This window comes from Nannobrachium achirus (assembly GCF_963921795.1).
Source record: "Nannobrachium achirus genome assembly, chromosome: 12".
Lineage (NCBI taxonomy): Eukaryota > Metazoa > Chordata > Actinopteri > Myctophiformes > Myctophidae > Nannobrachium > Nannobrachium achirus.
In genome coordinates this window covers 8321426-8343080 of record NC_137832.1, presented here as the reverse complement: position 1 = coordinate 8343080, position 21655 = coordinate 8321426, and the positions used below count along the sequence as shown (strand labels likewise).

Sequence of the window (21655 nt, the reverse complement as noted above, 5' to 3'; positions counted from 1 at the left end):
ACAAATAAAAACATCCTTCAAAGTGGATATTTAAGTAACCTTTTTGTCCCCTCACTCGGGAAAAAAACAAAACAAAAGCATACGATTTTTTTCAGTGTTCTAACGTTCTTTTGTGTGGGAGCTTGACAAAACAAACAAAAAAAAAGTCTTAAATATGCACATAAAATAAATATCAACAACATGTTGGATGTTAAGAGCTGATCTGTGAGTGAGTTAGCATAAGTGCCCCATTATGAATAGCCATGGCAATCAGAGATCTCAGCCCACAGATACATCTGGTTACAGAAAATCAGGTTGGCGTTCAAAGAATTCACCAGATATCTCTAGACGTATGGATAAGCAGTGATCTCCCATATCCAGATAACGTGAGACAATCCGCCTCCGGACTTTATAGACTGTTTCAACAGATTATACTTTTTGGAGAATAACGGATACACAATGAAGGGCCACCAACACCAAGAACGGAATTATAAATATGCTGTTTGAAAAGTGAATTCTAACCTGGATGGTGGCATCCATCCACACCACAGCTGGAAGGAGGGTAGTGGTGAATCATTATCGTTTGGACCACTTTCAGAGTGATTTCATGAATGATATGAAACACTTTACAGCCAGTCAAAAAAATCCTTTCAGAAGGACATATGGGATGCAATGGGTCTCAGTCTCAGGAATTCAGTGTAGTTAGTGAGACCGATTGCCTCCGCAGTCTATTATGCCAGAATGCTATCAGCGCAAGGTGAGCTATTATGTCGTAGCCGAGGGGTTCTCAACTTGTAGATCAGGACACCCAGGGGGTCCCCAAATGATTTTTGGGGGGTCCCCATGGCCAGATGACTGCAAGGTGGCAATTTTAGTCTTTTTAATACCTAAAAAAGCAAAGAAAAAGACCAATACGACATTGAATGTAATCAACAAATAAACTGGATAAACATTGGCCAAATTGTCAAAAAATATAAGAAAGAGACAAAAAGTTAAAATAGCAGATCGACAAGCTCACAACGCCTCGTGTTGCAAGGCGCTTTTAGCTTGTAGATCTGCTATTTTCACAATATTACCTGTGGAAACGAGTCAAACTAAATTGAATGCCAAAACTCAAACAATCCAAGTGCTTGTCAGGGTTCCAAGTGCTTGTCAGGGTGGGGGGGTCCCCAGTTCAAATATGATTCATTTGGGGGGGTCACGGCCCAAAAAGCAGATATGAAAAGCATTAGTTTACGATACTCGTGGAGATAACTATAACTATCGTTATAGTTATCATGCTTGGTGTAGATGGCCCTAACAACAGTAAAAAAACAAACAAAAAAAAGGTCACAGTTTTTTTTTAAGTAAGGCAGCTAAAGCATCACAAGTCTCTTTTCCCGGACAAGCCCTCCGGTTGGTTAATCGCTGTCGTACTCCTCTATGAGCAGATCCTCATCCTCCAGAAGGTCCTCCGTTATGGCGGGCTGGGGCTGGCTGGGAGGCAGCTCGCCCCCCTGACCCTGGCTGTCGGGCAGGGCGGCAGGGGCTTGGCTCGCGGCGTTGTCGTCCCCCCCAGGCAGAGCGAGGGTCCCTGGGTTTCCCTCCTCTTCGCCGTCGCTGTCTGGTTCCAACGTGCCGGGGTCTTTATCGGTCAGGGCCTCGGTTTTGAACCTGGATGTAGTACACGGGTATTGTAGTCAATAGGTTTCATTCCTTTTTTTCATCCCACGATTTTGTAACCCATTTTTCACCCAATGCCAATGGCCTAAGGAGCTGTAATCCTGGGCACTGCTCTCCCTCTGCCATCCCTTAAGCCCTTTGCACACAGGCGCGTTTATCCGCACGGATAAAACGGACAATTTCATTTTTTTAAAAGAAAACAATGATTCTCTACGACCTCATGCACACCGGATCCGAATTAGCCGTGCGACGAGTGGCTGTGGTCGATCAAACCCAGTTCAATTTGTGCGTCTTGTCGCATGCGGTAAAAAACTCATCACTCCTTTTATGACTCCTTTTGGGATCCGCAGCGCCGATACCGCACAGCATTGCACACCGAGTCCAATGCGTTTTATTCATGCAGCAAACGAAAAAAAAAAACACAACTGTCCTGTGTGCAAAGGGCTTTAATTTGTTTTTATTATCTTTTTTAGATTGAAAAAAAGAAAAATGGTTGTGTGTCATTGGGACTCCAAAACAACAACAACAGTTAAAAATGCCCTCATTAATTCACCTCCACATTGTACTGTGTCACTACTGTACTGTGTATTGCATTCATATAGGACGCTTTGAATGATTCAATAAAAGATCTTGTTATACATAGAGTGGAAGAGAAAAAGAACAGGAATAGGCTGACATTAGGGATTTTTTTTTACCTGCCAGGGAACATTCTCCTTGGTAGACGTCCCACGTCCTGAATGAAGGTGATCTGAGCTGGAACACACACAGAGAGTCCGCAATTTATACTTCAGTGTACAAATGGTGTCCAAAAAAAAGACACTCTACAGCCGTGTTTCTCAACCTTTTTTTCTGCATGGGCACACTTTTCATGTCCCAAGAATCCATGGGCACACCAACATAATACCGGGGTGTAAATATCGTCACTGTCGGGAAGAAACCTTGCATCTCCCAAGTTTCAAATTTGTACTTTTCTTCGCAAAGAAAGGCCCTGCTTCGTCATGCAAGGCTGTCGCACAACAGTAGTGAAAACAGCATATCTACAAGCACACAACGCCTCGCGCCGCGAGGCGTTGTGTGCTTGTAGATCGGCTGTTTTCACTAGTTAAAATCATTTTTAAAATGATAAATACAATACTGGCTTTCAAGCAGTTTCAAGGGGCACACTTGACCCTTCTCAGGGGCACACCAAAGGTCCCCAGGCACAGTGGTTGAGAAACACTGCTCTACAGGCTCACAACTCGTCGCAAGCAATGGGTCTTGAAGAGAGAGTCCACCTCCAAAATGACTTTTTTCCTATGGATCACTCACCCCATGGAGACATGAATTTGTGGATTTGCTTTTGTTGCATTCCTGAGTTAATCATTTGATGATAATACAAAAAGACCCTTGTTTACACAAGGGAGACTCTTTGGGTGTCCTACCAGATACACGAGGGTCTTTATTATTATCATCAAAGTATTGGTTTAGGAATGAGACAAAAACTGAAAATTATAAATGAATTCAATGCTTCATGGGCAGTGTCATTGATAGGAAATATATAAATATATAAGTACCTGTAATTTTTGGGGTGAACTACTCCATTAACTCACAGCATGGTTATCTGCCATGTTGCATGGTAATATATCGTCACTGTCGGGCAGAAACCTCGTATCTCCCCTGTTAAGTGAAGGCTAGCCCTGCTTCCTCATACAACACTGTCGCACAAAACTAGTAGCCGATCTACAAGCACAAGCTTGTAGATTGGCTATTTTCACTATTTCATTTTTAAATGACAAATACAACAATGATAGTCCACATTACTTTCCCCCAATGACTAATGTGATTCATTAATAATAGATCCCACAAAAGAATATTGTTATCACCCCATCTAAAAAAAAGAAAGAAAGAAAAAGAAGCTGTGAGCAGTTCAGAAGTGAGCTCTCTCCTTCATAAATAATTGCAATGAACAGGGTTCCCACACATTTTACCAATTAATTTCCAAAACTTTTCCAGAATATTTAACCCGATTTCCAGGACTATATAACAATAATTCAGCTCAATAACGAGTCGCTTACTCCTATGTGCAATGCCCAAAGACAGGCAGTGTATGCCAGTGGTTCTCAACCTTTTCAGGCTGTGACCCCCAAAAAATCATGTTTTAACTGGGGACCGGGAACCCTGACGAGCACAAAGAGTAGAGGAATTTTGTATAACACGGTTCTATTGTGAAAATAGCAGATCTACATGCTCACAACACATGTACATCTGCTATTTTCTCAATTTCTGCCTCTAATATTTGACAATTTGGCCAATGTTTAATTTGTAATTTCAGAGGTATTAACAAAATCAATAACCAAAGACAATGCATAGCTATTTTTTCCATGACCTTCCAGGACGCTTGATACATTCCAAAACTTTTCCAGTACTGTAAAAATATTTTTCCTAATTTCAAAATATTTCCAGGAATTTCATGACCGTGGGAACCCTGTTTAACAATCCTATTGCTGTTAACACCATTTTGGAAATGCATGGAATCCTTGTGATGACCACTGAAAAGAAGAAAAAAAAAATTGATAAAACAGACAATACATTTGAACGTACTGTAGTTCCTAAATTACAGCGCTAAATGTGTAATCAGATTACCAAAGTCCCAGATAGGAGAAAAGCGAGCTGTCATACTTCAGCACTCTTACACCGTCTGAACAATCTGTCATAAAACACGTAGGCCTACATGTCAGGCTGCAATCCATAATGTTGTTTTTGTTGAGTATGATAATAAGAATCTATCTGCAATGGTTTCAGCCTGTCTACCTACAGTACTCTTATGGTCAGGTAGGACTCCTACTGGTTGAAAAGAGGTACAGCATGACACTCAAATGGAAGCAACTGGGCTTCCCAAGCCTGTTATGGCAAAATAATATAAGATTTTCAGCGCTTGTGCGGGGGACCACTGTTTGAATATCGGGGAGGGGGGGGGGACAGCAGCTTTAAAGGACAACGTTGTTTTTGTACAACGACGGTTCATGTTTTAGAATGTAATTGGAGAAAAGGAAAGATGAGTATTAAACATTTTTCAATGTCTGTTCGAATGCAGCGACGGTTGGGGCTACGTTCGACCAGAGAGGGTGCTAATGCTGCCATTCCGGCTGCAACTTCCAGGCTTGTAAACATTACCGGCTGACAAAACTAGCGATTTTAAGGGGTTGTTTCATGCCGCAGTTCATGTTTTATGTACCGAGGTGAGGTTTTCACAGTCTGGGAGCTCGGAACTGCCGTTACTTTTTGGACAAAATTTCGTTTTGTGTGTTTTCCAACTGTGATGTGGAGGCTGTCGCACGATTCCAGCGGACATGTTTCTAGGACCTCATCTCGGAGCACAACTCATACGTGTGTGTGTGTGTGTGTGTGTGTGTGTGTGGGGGGGGGGGGGGGGGGGGGGGTGCGTGCGCATGTGTGCGCTGTGTGTCACTGGGAAGTCTGAGTTCCCAGAGGTAATTTTTTCCGGGAAGTGAATGTGAGGGGGTGGGGTGTAATTTATGTTGAAAGCGATTGTTGTAGCGACTGACAAGCACAGAACACAGACTAGCACACAACAACCAGGGGCCAAGATGGGGCAGACTTTGCCGTGCGAGATTCAACAAAACATACAGAGAGCTGTGGGAAACAAGCTGCTGCCTGACGTGAGGATAGACCATTCGTTGCTGAAGTATTCGGTATTCAATTCAGACACCGTTCTACAGCAGTACTATGACAAGAAGTTGGCCGACGCGAACAATTTGCACAAAGTCTCCGACTACGTCCTGAAATTGGGCGCAGCATTTGGGCCGTTAACAAAGGCACCCAACGCTGTGGGGCTCGGGGCGTTTATCCTCTCATTTGTACTGGACATGTGTATGCCTCCACAGACGACACAGAAGGACACGGTCGAAATGCTGCAGCGCGTCTTCATTGACGAGAAGTCCAACGCCATCCGCGTCACCATGGACCACTACATGGTGGAAACGTACGCCAACATCTTCGAAACTGCAGATTGGCATTTCTCCCAGGCGAAAACGACTTCAGATATTATCGGCCGACAGTTGACCGACCTCAAACTCGACATGATGAAACGTGGACAAATGAGGAGCCGCTATTTGAAGCAGTGGGTGAACGGAGCGGCTTTCCGCGTGTTGCTGCTGGCGCACATGGCCAATATCAAGTGTGCGGATGTCGGGATGTCCCAGTCCATGTCCTTCCGCACCGCCGCTCACAACTACGCCGGTATCTACCAGCATATACTGGGCGAGCTGCTGGACAAGTACAAGGCGTACAAGTTCTCCACCACTTGGATTGAATTAAAGGTTGAACCTGTTCCGGAGGCTTTTATCAATCATTGCTCAATTGAGGACAGAGAAATGAATATTAAAGTGCATTTCAGTTGCAAAAATGTACAGCCTGGATACCAAGATGTTAACAAATACTGCTCATGGTCTGCAATTCGTACTTATGAAAACGAGTACGTAAACCGCATGTTCGACCCGCTGATCTCAGAGCTGAAGACAAGTTTCACTGATCTCAGATCCAATCTGGACGATCTAATGACCCGGCCCGGAGAGTTCAGTGTGTCCTGCACTAACGCCAGGAAGAAATACCCAGATGTTCAATGCTAGGATAGCATCGAAGCGGGATGCAGTCGCATCTCAGTTCGGCTCTGCAGTTATTTTCCTACTTTCTCTTGCTTTTTTTCCTGTCTTCTTTTTTTCTTGTGGTGACTCATCACATCAATAGAGCTGGGCATGTCCTGAGGAACTTTGTTTTATTCGTGTATAATATACACGAATAAAACAAAGTTCCACAGGAACTAACTGTTTAGCCTGTCTTAAAGTTATACCATGTAACTTTTTTTATAAAACAAATCTTAAAATTGTCCTAACTGTTAAATCGCTAAAGTTTTAGAACCCCCACTCTGTTATTTTCAGCTTCTGAAGCCTTCTCTTTATATGTTTTCTATGAGTTGTGAGGGGGGGAGAATTTCCCGGCAAAATGATGTCATCTCCCACATGATACACTACCGGCCAATCACAGCGCCGATCATACACCACCGGCCAATCACAGCGAGTCTTGCTGTCTCTAAAGGAAGTAGCTTCCCTCAGCAACTGTGTTTACATTGGTGAAGGAATCTTGCTTGCTACTCCCTCAATTCTGGTCTAAAAATGATGGGAGACGGCTCTACGGAATCGTATCGGCAAGGCGGAGGTGCTCGCGACGGCCGTTCCGGTGGTCCGCGGCGACTCCGGCCGAAAAAAGCAATACCGCTACTGACCACTAGTTGAGCAGCCTTCCACAGTACAGCTTTAAGCGTGTGTCCCTGGGGTAACTGGACTGGCTCGTTGCCTTGGTGTTTTTTTATGGAGACACTCACACTAGTCTGGTGGTACCGTAGGCATGGAGATGTACGTGGACCTTGTTTTGGATGCATGCGAACATGGCGGCGGGAGTCAGATCGCGAGTAAACTGCATCCGCGCGATGTTCGAGCAGGAGAGGAGGCCTACACCTACACTATGTCGTCGTGAAAGCCTGTAACTTGGGCTGGAGGCGCACCGGAGGAGTGGAGCCCTCGCCGCGAAGGCTCGTGGCGTGGACCGGAGGATGTGTTGCTGTGGGGGTCTGTAACATACTTGGGCCAAGACGGCCGAGGAGACGCTGTACCGAGGCTCGGAAGGACGATTGCAACGCGCACACAACGATATTGTTCCAAACTTCCATCCCGGGCCATCCAAATTACTCCCCCCCCACATCGATCCCCATTTGAATGACTGGACCATTGTAAGTTCTTTGAGTTTGCAATATGCTTAGAAAAAAAAATTGCAATCCTTTACAGAAACATTAGTACTACTTTTTTGTTGTTGTTGATATGTATGTATGTATGTATGTATATATATATATATATATATATATATATATATATTAGACAGGGTGGAATCAAAAACATGTTTTTCACACTTTTAGTGCATATCTGTAGTGATAATATGGCCATACCTAACACTAGATGCCAAAAAATAGAAAATAAACAACTTCTGTGTATATTTATATCAAAGGTCCCTAAATAGTCCATTCTTAATTACTTCCTGTGAACAGAAATTCAAAAAGTGATGACATAGACAGGCCGCTTGCATATAAATGAACCTTTGATTACATTCACCTGTTTGTTTCCCATTGCTGGCTCCCATTACTCCCATTACTCAGATTTTAAATCCCATCGCCTGAAGGGCTGGTCCCCTCGGATTGGTTCAGAAACACACAGGCTTCCTTTTCAAACTGAAACTTCAAAATAAAATACCCAAAATAGTAATTTCATTGGGTCTTTAATTGCTCTGTATGGTTGATTCTCCTGTAGTGTTGATTCTTCTTGTTTGTTTTTGTCGTTCGGCTGTACACAACAGTCCTTTTATTTTTTTCTTACTGTCCTGTATTTCTCCCTTGGGATAATAAAGGTATCTACCTATCTATTAGAATCCTTCTGTTTTTCTTTCTTTTTTTTTCTTCATTTTTAGTCTAGTGATTTATTTTGTATGATTATTACATCAATATACTGTAGAGCTAAACACTTATTTTAACAAAAACATCACACAGTTTATGTGCTATTATTGATTAATAATGATGATAATGATAATATAATTATTATTATTACTAACGAACTGCTATTTGTCAAATTGTCACATCAAGGGAAGGATATTGGAGGCATTTTCTTTAAAGCTGTATTGTATCAATGTATCTTTTTCAGAACACTAAAAATACAAATGTCAGAAATGGAACTAAAATGGCAATGTTAGTCTGGCAATGAATGCACTAAGGATACCTTATTTTACCCCACATTCTATCTCCTATCCTATCTGGTGACAGTCATAAAATATATACTGTATGTGGGAGAAACAAGCTTTTCACCAAACTATGTGTTCCCATAGCCCCATGTAGAAAGGTTGGGGTTCTATATGAGGCTAGTGTTCCCACAAAGGAAAGAAAATGTACACAAAAATCCACTTTTTTCTCCAAGTGATTTGTCAAGTTATTTGAAATTTGATTTGAATCTGTAAAGCACATGTAATCTATTGGCATTCATGTGTATTTGCAATATGTAGGCTACTAACAGTATAAACAAATCATTATTCACCATCTAATTGAAGACGTCAAGGGGATATCCTTTTGTATTATTGGACTGTAGGCTATTTTTTTGCTCTAAACAAAAAGTGTCAATTTCCTTAATTAACTCAATTGATTCTGAATTAATCGTGATCTCAGTTGTTTATGTTAGTGGCAGTCAAGGTCTGACATTCATCCATGATGTATATCAATTCATATATTTAAAAGGAATAAGTATATGCACAAAAGCTGCATTTGGCTAAAACGGACGGATTTGATTGTGCTGAATCCATGAAGAGTTATGTTTGTGAATTCTCTTTGCATGCAATTGTGTTGTTATTTTTACATAATATTGTATACAATGGTGTTGCCTAATAAACCGTTTGATAGATTTCATAGATGGCTTCATAGACTTGTTTGACAGCACTGTCATCAGTGTTGGGTTCATGCTAACCACTTGAATCCTCGATATCTACAGTAGTAAACTTCACATTTGGCTACTTGGACTGCTCTTTTCTTCTCGCTACACAAAACCTCTTTGCCAAAATGAGCAGATCTAAGTTCACAACTCCCTTGTGCTGCGAGGTGTTGTGAGTTTGTCAAGTATGTGTACACTGTTGCTGATCACCACTGCCACCTATGAACAAAAGCAGGAAGGAACACAAGGGTATCCAAGGACAAACATGGTTTGGGCGGAAAGTATGGTTACATAACTCTAGAGCTTTTTTTTAGGCCAGGGACCCCTTAGCGGAGAGAGAGAAAGAGAGAGAGAGAGAGACAAAAAGAAAGGAAACTTGACTTCGGTCCATTATATCTCCCCTTCAATAATACCAATTTGTATTGGGTTTTATATGATTTTTATCGTTGTTTAGTCACCTTTACGACAAGGTACAGCTTGTAAGCATCGGACATTCGTAGAATGAGCTACACAGCCAAATGTGTGGGTAGCACCAACCCAAAATTGTCAAAATGGCCTGGCAGGCCTGCAATAGTGTTCTTTTGGTGTTCACCTTTGTTGCTTGGTTCATTGAATGATTGTGCTCTCCCACAGTAATAAGGAAAGAAAAAAAAACACATATTGTTTACACTTTGTTAATATTAAGCTCACCCTCAAGGAAGCCCAAAACGAGGGTAAATGCCAGCAAAACAGTATTACAAGCCATTTTGCCAATATTTTGGTTGGCGCTACCCACAGGTTTGGCTGTGTAACTGATGCCTCGAATGCCTGATGCTTACAAGGTGTACCTTGTTGTAAAGGTGACGAATCAATGAAAAGAATTATATAAAATATAAAATACAATACAATTTGGTATTATTAGGGGCTTACAGTACATGTACAGTATGTAGCAACATATTTGTTTTGTAGGCTAATTTCTGATTTAGCCCTATTCTATAGGTTAGGCCTAAATGGGTTAAAGGGGAGATATAATGGACCGAAGTTTATATACAGTATATATATATATATATATATATATATATATATATATATATATATATATATATATATATATATATATATATATATATATCCTATTGCTTTAATCCTATTGGTTCACGATCTGTGCCATGGCCCGCCTCTCACTTCCTATGCCAGAAATTGCAGCAGGTTACCTCAGGCTTTTATTTTTCTTCCTATTGCCAAAATAAAAGCCTGAGTTTCCGAGGCTAGGAAAAATGTGATAGCCTTGCACCAGTGGCAGCTTTATGGGTGCTATCATGCATTTTAGTTTGGGTCTCATTCACTTACTATACACTATACTATAAAGGAAAAAAGACTCCCAAAAAATCTGCTTTAATTAGGATGTGAGGGGTCTAACTAGTTGTTTTTAATCCTTGGGCTAAAAACAGTCCCCACAAAACTGTGAAAAGTGCAAAACAAATGCTTGAATGGATTCAGAATAATTAAAAAACACTGAATTAGAACCCTCACATCCTACGGTACTTAAAGCAGACTTGAGTCTTTTTTCCCTTTATAGTATAGTGTATAAGTGAATGAGACCCAAACTAAAATGCATGATAGCACCCATAAAGCTACGACTGGTGCAAGGCTATCATATATTTTCTAACTCTAGACATAAAACCCTATAACCCCATGACAAAAATCACAATGAGCATTAATCCCCTCAGTTGATATTGACCAATCCCCCTGGCTCACCGTCTAATTTGACAAATTATCATTCACTCCTCCCCCATACCAGCTACTCAGCATTACCCAAACCCAGTCTCAGAGTCAGGTTACTTTACCGACTCACCCCAATCACACACCCTGTACACAATATGCCTTCCGGTTAGTTCCAAGATTTCTAGCGGAAGTGCAGCGTTTAACGAAAGTTACGCCATGCGGTGCACGTCTGTTTGCATTCCCCAGCGAAAAAAAAAACAAAGATTGTAGCTCTTAACAGGTGTAACATCGCCTGATCAATGTTTTTTGTTTGTATATTATTTATTGCGAGCGCAACCGACGTAGACCAGATTTTTTCCAGCGGTTGCAGGAACACCGCACTTGTGAAAAAAAAACGTCCGGAAAATTCAGCTCCACCTCCTAGAACGGTCTCTGCCTCATATTTTCACCAGGCTTTTCTCTTTGCAGATGAGTAAGCCTGGCTACGCGAGGCTAAGGGTCGATTCACATAATAAGGAGCCTAACTAATTTCGGTTCGGGAGGGCTCCCCGAGTCCCCGACCCGAAATTATTTAAGTTCGGGGGGAGTCCATTCATACTTTATTAACGGCTAGTGCCGAAGTCGCTTGTAAATATTGGAGGTCCATGGCATGACAACGTTTGTGGCAGATGAATGAGCGTTGCAGGGCGGATACATATCTGTCTGACTGGCCCTTCCGCTGCACGCTGAATGACTGGAGGTCCAGTGAGTAGCAGCTCCAGCAGGCAGCAGCACCAGTTACGGGGTCTCTTCTCTCTCTCTTACTCACACTCACAAACGCTCGAGCTCTGTCAAAAACATTTAATCTACAAGCTCACATTATAGACGTGCCGCCTCTCTTGCTGCATGCATGTCATCACAGTCACAACTCGTCGTGGAAAACCTATCAACACGGAACACTATCAAAGTTGTGTTTAAGCTCGTCTTTTCTCTTTCAAACGGTCGGTGACTGGCGATACACACAGCAAAGCTGTGTGTGTGTGTGTGTGTGTGTGTGTGTGTGAGAGAGTGTGTGTGGCGTCTGTATACGATCCGATGCCCAGATCCGATCCGATTTTAGACGATCAAGCACGAATTGAACAGGATTGAGCTCAGAGGCCCCGCCGCTGATCTCCCATCCCCCCAGAGTCAATGGAGCGACGTCACCTTCCCATTCTTGAAACATGTTTTAAACATGGTTTCTTCTGAAGGTTTTAGTGTTACGATGGCGCACGTCTTTTTGTGGTGGTTTATCATCATGGCTTTGAAAACAATGAAATTATACCCTATCACGTTAATAAACTAGACCAGGTCACCTGGTCGTGCCAGACCCGCAATGAAAACTAGTATGGCACTGAACTAACACATGAACACACAGGATTTTATAGTCTCAGCAACAAAGCGTAGTGAGCTTGTAGATCGGCTGTTTTGACTAGTATGGCACTGAACTAACACATGAACACACAGGATTGTATAGGCTGAGCAGCTGGAAATGTTTGTGAGCTTGTAGATGGGCTGAGGAATTTATAGTGTCAGCAGCTCGTCAGCCAACTCAACTCAGCTGGTCCTGTACAGGTGACGGCACTCAAGGCAATCAGCCGAGCAAGGGAAGGGAGGGGCAGATGAGCAGGCACACTGAGGAAAAGAGGGACAGGCACACTGAGGAAAAGAGAGACCGACCGACAGACCGACCGACAAAGCCTTATGTAGGCCGACCCCCTGGGTCTGGCAAATATAGCTATTTCCCGGCAGTTTTAGCGCACATCCATATTTTAAGTTCGCAGGGAATGGAAGGAGTAGTTCACCCCCCAAATTTTTTTTTTTCTTTTTTTTTTACTCATTTCATGGAGACTTGGGGAAAAAAAGTACCCTGACGGTTTCCCCATCCACTGCCATTCATTCGGGTCCTCATCCAGGGCCATGCATCCAGGTCCCCATACAGAATCCATTGGGGTAAATTTACTATAATCACATTTTTGTCTTAGGAATGCAACAAATGCAAAAAAGTCTCCATGGCATGAGTAATCAATAGGGGGGAAAAAATCATTTGGGGGTGAACTACTCGTATACTGTACATATGCATATCACTTACAGCACTTTTAATCACCAGTCAGAGTTGGTTCTGTTGGATAGAAATACAGATCATGTCCTTCATTTGAAAGATATTTACATGAGAACAGAGATAGGAGGTGGACACTAGTTGACCATAGTCAGTTAACTATTAGTTAAACTGATCCACCCTTCTCTTCCTTTAATGTGTTCCTTCTTTCACAATCCTTAAAAGTCCAACTGTGTAACTTTTTCAATTAAGTTATTTTTGATCAACCTTCACTGGTATTATGTTTTTAACAATATCCACCACACGTAAATTTGTGGTGTTTTATGACCATTTCTTTGGCATTTCGGTGTGGCCCCTTTTTCACCAAAACTGGTTCCATTCTAGATTCTTGGAACCTTGGTGCTTTCACAGAACCAGCGGCAATTTGTTGGTTCCAGTTCCAAACCAACTTTTAGGGCGGATTCACACTGCAATCCGTTTGATTAGAACTGTTTCTGAAAACGGTTGCTGGTTCACGCTGGCCAGCATTCACATTGGCAGAGATTCTGGCCTCCCTGGAGAACACTAGCACTATACATCCCCATCCTATAGGTGGCGGTATGCACATAGTGCCTCGCCGGTGAATACAGACATCATCAACTATGCAACATTGCTGATTCTGGTCGCCAAGAAATTTAGGCACGAAAGTTGATGTAACAATCAGGGGCGTACCCAGAAATGAGGGTCAGGATAGGCGAAATGCCAGCCAAAATGCCAACGAGGTGCCCCCCCAGGTGCCCACCCCACCCGGGGGAGCGGGTGCCCATAAAAATAAAAATAAAAAACATTTTACATTTTAAATGTTACTATAAATTGTATATTTAGGTATATAATATAAACTATAAGCTAACATTTCCATGTCTCTCTCTTTTTTTAACAGTGAATGCATATCAATTTTTTCCATTATCTTTTCTTTGTTTTAATCAACAACAAAAATCTATATAGGCCTATGCACTACATTAGACTAGGCCTAGGGCCTTCAAATACAGTACTTTAACAGACAGAAGGCAAGTAACCTTTTTATTTTGGGAAAATATTTGAAGAAACTAAATGTGTACCGTCTCTTTAAAAGTGTAATTTATAACGCATAGTACGACGGTGTCACGCAACAAAAAAATATCCAATCAACAAGCTCACACTGCGTCTGCTAGCACCGCATTGTGAGCTTGTGTGTTTAAGGACCCCCAAATGTATTTTTGGCCGTGGACCCCCATCTCAAAATAGTTTGTTCTACGGATGGACCCCTATTGCAAACTTTTTTGTTCCAGGGACCCCCAGAAGCACAGATTTAATTTTAGTTTAATCTGCATCTAGTTTAAGGCCTCAGACCCGTTGGGAAACGACTCTGGGTCGACTTTGAAAGAGATCGACTTATCTGGCTACCCATTCGCACAGAGCGATATATTATAACTGCGGCGGGGATTTTGAGTATCCCAAACGTATTATCAATGGAATCATTCATATTTTCAAGCACCACATACTTTTGGTGGAAGAGAACGGTTGCTGCTGCAACAGCCTATACACTGGCATTGTTTCAACTCGTCGCAGACATGCAAACATATTGATTGCACTTGGGTCTTATCATGTGATGCACTATGGACATGCAGTGCCTCCGTCTGCATTGTCGAAGTGTTCGCCCACCTTACATCCAGGTAGAGGTGATAATGGCCCAAAATCCCCTCCCCTGCCTGTAACACCATTAGAACAAAAGGCGAGCAGAATTCAATTTACATCCCAATGAACTGGCTGGCTGCAGTGGCTGCCTTCCCCAGCTAGTGGGCAAGGGGGGGTTGAGCAACATTCTTTAAATTAGCAGGGCTTTTTGGGTGCTTTGGGGGCTATATTTAACATTTCTACAGAATAAATGTAAGGCGACGGCCTTTTCGCCTTAATGAGCCGTCCGCGCCTGGTAACAATCCAATGACTCGCGACAGCGCAGTGTGGAACAGTGTTGCAGTGGTCTTGGGTCTCGCACCCCCCGAAGTTCACACCTCGACAACTGTTTAACAAAGAAACAAGCCTATTTGCATATCAATAGACCTGTATAGTAGGTGTCGAGCAACGTTCGCTGATCTACAAGCTCACAATGCCTCTCATCCGCGACGCGTTGTGAGCTTGTAGATCTGCTATTTTCCAGGCGCAGAAACGTGCAGAATGATGAGCGAGTAAGGCTGGCCATACACTAACAGATAATCTGGCCCGACTGAATCGGGTAGCATTAAACACTACAGGATCATTTTTTCAGGTTCTCTGACCAGATAATCTAAACGGGCTCACATTAGCCGTTTTGAAAAGTCGGGCGCTCCGAGTCCGCACGCTACAGGATTCTATTCAGATTGAGTCGGGCTTGAACAAAGCAATAATACATAATATAATGAATACAAAATGTCACGGGGGCTGTTCTTCGCCTTGCAACACACACACGCACGCACACAAACGCACACACAAACACATTAACGTTATCCACACAACACCATCGCTTCGCGCAATGGAGGAAAAAAAACGCTGCAATAAGGAATTTGTGTCCCATTTTGATGATATGAGTTCACTTTGACACGTTTCATGTCCATCCATGCCTCTGTTCAACTCTCTGACTTTTATACCCTCTCTCTCCGCTGCTAAACTGGTCAAGTGCTGCGTGCTGTCTGCTTCTCATGGTGCCTGATTTATGATTAGTCGTATGACTGTGTGGCGCACAGAACATTAGATTTCCAAGATCAAACTGTGTCCCTCTTCTCCTCCACGCCACGTTGTAGGGTTTGTAGATCAGGCAGTGGTTGTGTACTTGCAAGAGCAAAGCGCGATGTGCCAGTCACTCGTGCGCTGTTCCATCTGTGACTGGTAGTGACTATTTCTGCTGATATGAAACAAACCCGTATTGAATTTTAATTCCTATCGCAAGCAATCATGATACAACCTGGGCGGATGGATGTGGACGGTATGAAAAGTGTGTCTGCGTGCGCGCGCGTGTGCATGTATGTGTGTGTGTGAGTGAGAGAGAGAGGAGGAGGGAGGGAGAGATGGAGAGAGAACAAGAGAGAGAGAGAGATCTGTCGATTAGCAGCTGTCTTTCTCTCTCACCCGCTGCTGTTCCAGACGAGGGATCCCAGAAAAATATCAAACATGTTTGAAAAGAGTCAGGCTGGTCCCGATCGCCCTCCGAGCCACTCAGCGGGGCTCAGATTGAATCTGTGAGCCCAAGCAATCTCTCTGTCACTCTGTGAGACGAAGTCGCTTATCTCATGGCCATGTCGACAATTGTTACCCAGTGTTTATTTGTGGCGACGCCTGACTCGTCGACTTTATATGAGGTCACGTTCAACATCACATCCGTTTTTGTGGACGGTAGTTTCACACTGCAGCGCATCATTTTCGTGGACGCACCATGCAGCCTCGAGACTACCTCCGGAGGTAGTCTCGAGGCTGGTTGAGTTGATCCGTTTCTGAGGAAAACCGCAGGCTTCACACTGTCAAAACATCTGCCAAGTAGCCTCGAGAACGTTCCCGAGACCGCAGTGTGAATCCGCCCTTAGGGTTCTGAATCTGAACCAATTCATTTTCAGTGGAAACGCTCTGAACCAGTTCACATTGTCCCCGTTTCCAACCCTGGTGGAAAAGGGGACAATGTGGGGTCCGGGAACCCCAGGTGTTCTTGACCTAACCCTTTTCTTAGATTACTATTTCTGTGCATTTGATAGATTGATGTATTTATTACCTTGCTATTGTAAATCGCTCTGGATTAAGAGCGTCTGCTAAATGCCTAAATTGAAAATTGTTGCAGGGAAAAGAGGGAACATTTTGAACCGAAAATAGCCAATCCCCAAGCTCAGCGCGACGTGCTGTGAGCTTTTAGATATGACATGATGAGACATGTTGGTTTCTATCCAATCTAAAGCACTAAAATCAGTGATGGGCTACTGAGAAGTGAGAACCTTATAATCCATGCAAGTGTGGTTACCTTGGTTTCTCAGAGGGGTGTTGAGTTGTGCGAGGTAGTGTTTTTACCTTGGTTTCTCAGAGGGGTGTTGAGTTGTGCGAGATAGGGCAGCAGCTCTGTCTGCAGACTGACTGGAGCCAGGCAGAAGTTGGCAAAGAGAGACTGAGCGGCCAGACAGTTCTCACGGTGCTGAAGAGACATCAACATTCTATTAATGGAGGCTTATGATTTCAATTTTCATATAGGCACAAGAAACATATGTCGACATTGCCAAAGCAAGTGTCAACAACATAAATAAAAACAGTGAATGGATATTATAGGTTTACAATGTTAACCACTTGAACCCATGCCTCCCTATTCTGGGGGCAAACATTCACCAAAATGCTCAGCGTGACTATTTTCAATGAAATGATGTGGTGTAGAAGGAAAATACAGCAGACCAAGTACAGAGCGAACTCAGGTCACATTTTGAATACAGGCCTCTTTCTTGTAAAAGTAGTTTTATATTCTGATATTCCCACTTTTAGTGCATTTCTTCATTAATGTACCTTCCTGTTGACCATCAGCCAGCTGGGTTTGTGCAGCGGTCTGAAGCCAACTGCAACGTGTCCACGGTTGGAGTGCAGGAGCCCCCTGGTGGCCACAGAGGAGCCGTACTCCCCCATGGTGCCACGAGACTGCAAACACAGTAAAGCCCGATATTTATGTCTGTTTAGCATTGGTACCGAAAATGGCCGATCCACAAGCTCACAACGCGTCACAATGCAATGTGTTGGTGAGCTTGTAGATCGTCTATTGTTGCTATTTTTGAAAAATAGCAAACATGGTGTATGTATGGGCTGTTTTGGTGATACTTTATTGTCGTTTACAAGCCTAGAAGGCAAACAATAAATGAATTTATGATTTATATGTTACAATGTTCAATACCAAAAACACACTTAACTTTTTTTAACTAAGTAAAAACAGCTAAATTATTAATCCCATTTATCATCTATATATTAATTTAGTGAATGTCTATACATCTGGCCATCTGCCTGCTGACATCAATGATACTACACAGTTTCGCCGCCATGGTAACCGTCAGTCTGCATGCTGACATCACTGATACTAAACAGTGTCACCACCATGATAACAAAGCCCAACTGACATCACTACATTGCTCAAATTTGGAGATGCCATCACAGACTGGCCTGGACACGGAACACCATATATGGGCATAAAAGAGTGCTAGCCAGACAGACGGATACCCGACATCAATGGTGACTATTCTTCGGTCTGGGTTCTCCAACATTACTTCTCAGACTCCTACATTCAATTCCTCATCGCACACCCCCGGGCACAGGACTAGTTATAATATAATTAATGGCCTACTATAATGTCATGATGGTGACAGCTCTACTCACGGTCCATTCCCCGGTGAGGAAGTCAGCGTCAGAGAGGTACTCACTGGCCCGCGTCACATCCTCCACCTCAGAGAAGAAGTCCAGGTAGTTCTGGTGCAGGTACAGGTTGAAGAAGTCAGCCGACATGTGTGACCGCTCCACCACTAGCTAAACAACCAGGAGAAAAGAGAAGTCGTCAGTGGACATGTGCAAGCACTCCTACTAGCTGTGAGGCGACAGCGCTACCGACTGCGCCACCGTGCCCCTGCCATACCCTGGGTCCAGGGTGGAAAATAAAAGTTACTTTTAAATATAAATCCACGAATGTCTCTTTGTCTATCTGTGCTGGTTATTATGTTGTTAAATTACAGTAAAATAACAAAAATTACATTTTTACAATTTTATTCTCCCCATTTTGACAAAATGGTATATTCCCAGGTTCCGCAGGTCAGCTGCACAGGTGCAATGCATTATTGTTAATTGTGGCACGTTTACTAACATGCCAAGTTTAGCTGCACTTGAACAACCGTTCCAGAAGAAACCGTAGAAACGTGGGGAAAAAAATAATGTGTCATGTATGTATCATGAATGTATCATGCCTGTTGCTAAGGTATGGCAACATGACTGGTGTCTTCCAGTCATGTTGCCATACCTTAGCTTTTTCTGAACTGACGCCACTGCCGTGCCCCCTTGGAGTTAACATTTTGACACATTTGACATTATGTCCGAGTGCGTGCCACCAACTGTGGGAGAAGTGCGGCAAAATAAAGTGTATTTAGAAAGATGAATGGAAGGAAATAAAGTCAGACAAGTACTATATAGTCTGGTTGCCCTGCAGGGCAGTGTGTGTGCTCACCTCAGGGTCTTCCACCAGTCTGGGTCTGTGGTGTTCTGACAGGTGAACTGGCAGACCGGGCCCCTGGGGCTCCTCTGAGTCTTCAGGGGCCTCCCCTGTTCCAACACAACACAACACACACACACACACACACACACGCACACGCACACGCACACACACACACACACACACACACACACACACACACACACACACACACACACACACACACACACACGGTTCACCATCAGCAAACCCAACTCATTATGAATAATAAAACACGTTTACAGTCATTTCAAATTCTTTCCAGAAATCCTTATGAAAACATGACATGCCCTATTTTGGGCATCATTAGAAGTTAAATAATTACATTAAACTGAAATACAGTACATTATTATTATAGTAATGTACTGTATTTCATTTAATGGCCCCCACAATTTTTTAGATTTACTTTCTCTATGAAATTGAGATTTGGAATTGTCCATTGGTGTGCCTTGGGCATGAGAAGCAGCCACTGTCTTAAATCATTGGTTTTCAATGTTAGGTCCAGTTGCCACTGGGGGAGGCTGTAGCTCAGGAGGTAGAGCGGGTTGGCCAATGTAGCGGGTTGGCCAAGCTGGTTGTCTACAAAGTGTCCTTGGGCAAGAAACTGAACCCCTAGTTGTTCCCGTTGAGCAGGTTGGTGCCTTGCATGGTTTGCTCTGCCACCGGTGTATGAATGTGTGTGTGAATGGGTGAATGTAATGCACATTAAAGCGCTTTGGATAAAAGCTAATGGGGTCCTTGAAATTCAAAAATCAGATTGCTCGGCTGCTACTATTGCTCGCATAATAAACAGTGGGAGGGGCTTACTCTTGCAGTAGAGGATCTTGCCCAGGGCTCGGAACAGGAAGAGAGAGGCGTCTTTCCCTCCGATGGCCTGCTCCACATCCGCCTCCTGACCATCTTTGGTCTTCCTCTTCCTCCGCGTGGCCTTAGAGGCGGCTTTGCCCAATGCCGGCGCAGGTTTTCCCTTTTTGGACGCCCACGGCCCCCTCTCCAAAGAGGAGTCTACAGACGGTACATCGATGAAACAATGATTGGTTACTACTGTGCAAAAGTAGTAGAAAAGGCTCTCGCGGTGCAGTATCAAAGGCAGCTGCACAGTACAGATCAATATTAATAACCCATTTAGACCTGAACACATTATGACGCAATATTTTATGCTTTAACTATTGAAAAATAGCAGATATACAAGCTCACACCGTAGATCTGCTATTTTTGAAAAAGTCTTGAAAATGTGTGCAAATCTTTGAATAGATGTATTTTCAAAGCGAACGTTTGTAACTAAAAATTTTGCTTCTGGGTGGTCCCTGGAACTAGATATTTTGAAATGGGGGTCCGTGGCCAAATAAATATCATTTTGGGGGTCCTTCACATGAAAAGGTTTGAGCACCACTGACATAGTAGTCTCTCAAGAACAGACTAACTGAGCTCCAGTTAAGTGAAAAAGACCTTTTCTTTGACGATGGCTGGCCAGATTGCTGACATAGAAACATACCTAGTTTTTTTTTCCAAAAATCTTTGAAGGATTCAAAAGACACTTATAGAATCGGGTCAAAATTCTAATTTTCACGATTTTTCAAAAATAGCAGATCTACAAGCTTGCAGCGCGGCACTCGGTGCCGCGCTGTGAGCTTGTATATCTGCTATTTTTTTATATTTAAAGCATAAAATATTGCGTCATAATGTGTTCAGGCCTAAATGGGTTAAAAAAAAAAATATATATATAGTGTAAAAAAGCATTGCAGATGCCCTAGCATCCCAAATCATAACTAACTGGGTCAGGATAAACACGTGAAATTGGAATTGACTAATACATCACTTAATAAATACCGGAACATTATACAATGTAGGCTGATAAATGGGCGCTCTCTTCCGATTGGAATTGGCAACCCACGTGAAAATAAATATAAAATAAATAATTATAATAAGCATAACTTGCTGGGAGTTTTTTCCACATGCCCTCGTCGGCAACAACAATGCTGGTATCGTCTTTGGAATGTGACAAAAAAAAATTAAAATATTTTTGAACTCAAGTCATGCTCATGGCATGAGTAATCAATAGAAAAAAAAGTCATTTTGGGGGTGAACTACTCCTTTAAGGTGTGTTGTAGTACCCATAGACTGTAGAAAAATATGGACGAAGCGAAGCCATTGGTTTCTATGCAGCGCAAATGGCCCTTTCTACCCCTTGGAATGGGTGTCGCCATCATAGAATTGTTAAGGCATCAGAGATGCTATTGGCTGCCAACGGTCACGTGCAACGCAGGGATACATGGGAGAATGTGGTCGGAGCCTCCCGAAATACAGCACACGAAGAAGAACATAGCCGGCTGGTATCAGTTTAGTTGGCCACGCCCCCCCCCGCAAGTTTATAATTTATTTTAAAATACATTGGACCACATTTCGACAAAACAAATATGATGGTTCTGACCAGCGTTCAGGACTGGCTTACAGACTCATGCCTGCTCCTGAATGCAA

General features: G+C 43.0%; 1 protein-coding gene across 1 annotated transcript in view; it reads right to left on the bottom strand.

The window, feature by feature from the left end:
- Positions 1 to 1211: 1211 nt before the first annotated feature.
- Positions 1212 to 21655, bottom strand: part of rad17 (RAD17 checkpoint clamp loader component) — a 32038-nt gene continuing 11594 nt past the window's right edge. The window contains exons 11-17 of the mRNA XM_080739373.1: positions 19985 to 20182; positions 19154 to 19248; positions 18319 to 18465; positions 17464 to 17592; positions 16984 to 17104; positions 2337 to 2394; positions 1212 to 1632 (exon numbers count right to left, since the gene is read on the bottom strand). Coding sequence (XP_080595499.1) covers positions 1380 to 1632; positions 2337 to 2394; positions 16984 to 17104; positions 17464 to 17592; positions 18319 to 18465; positions 19154 to 19248; positions 19985 to 20182 — 1001 coding nt within the window. The 3' untranslated portion in view covers positions 1212 to 1379. The remainder of the gene's footprint in view (positions 1633 to 2336; positions 2395 to 16983; positions 17105 to 17463; positions 17593 to 18318; positions 18466 to 19153; positions 19249 to 19984; positions 20183 to 21655) is intronic.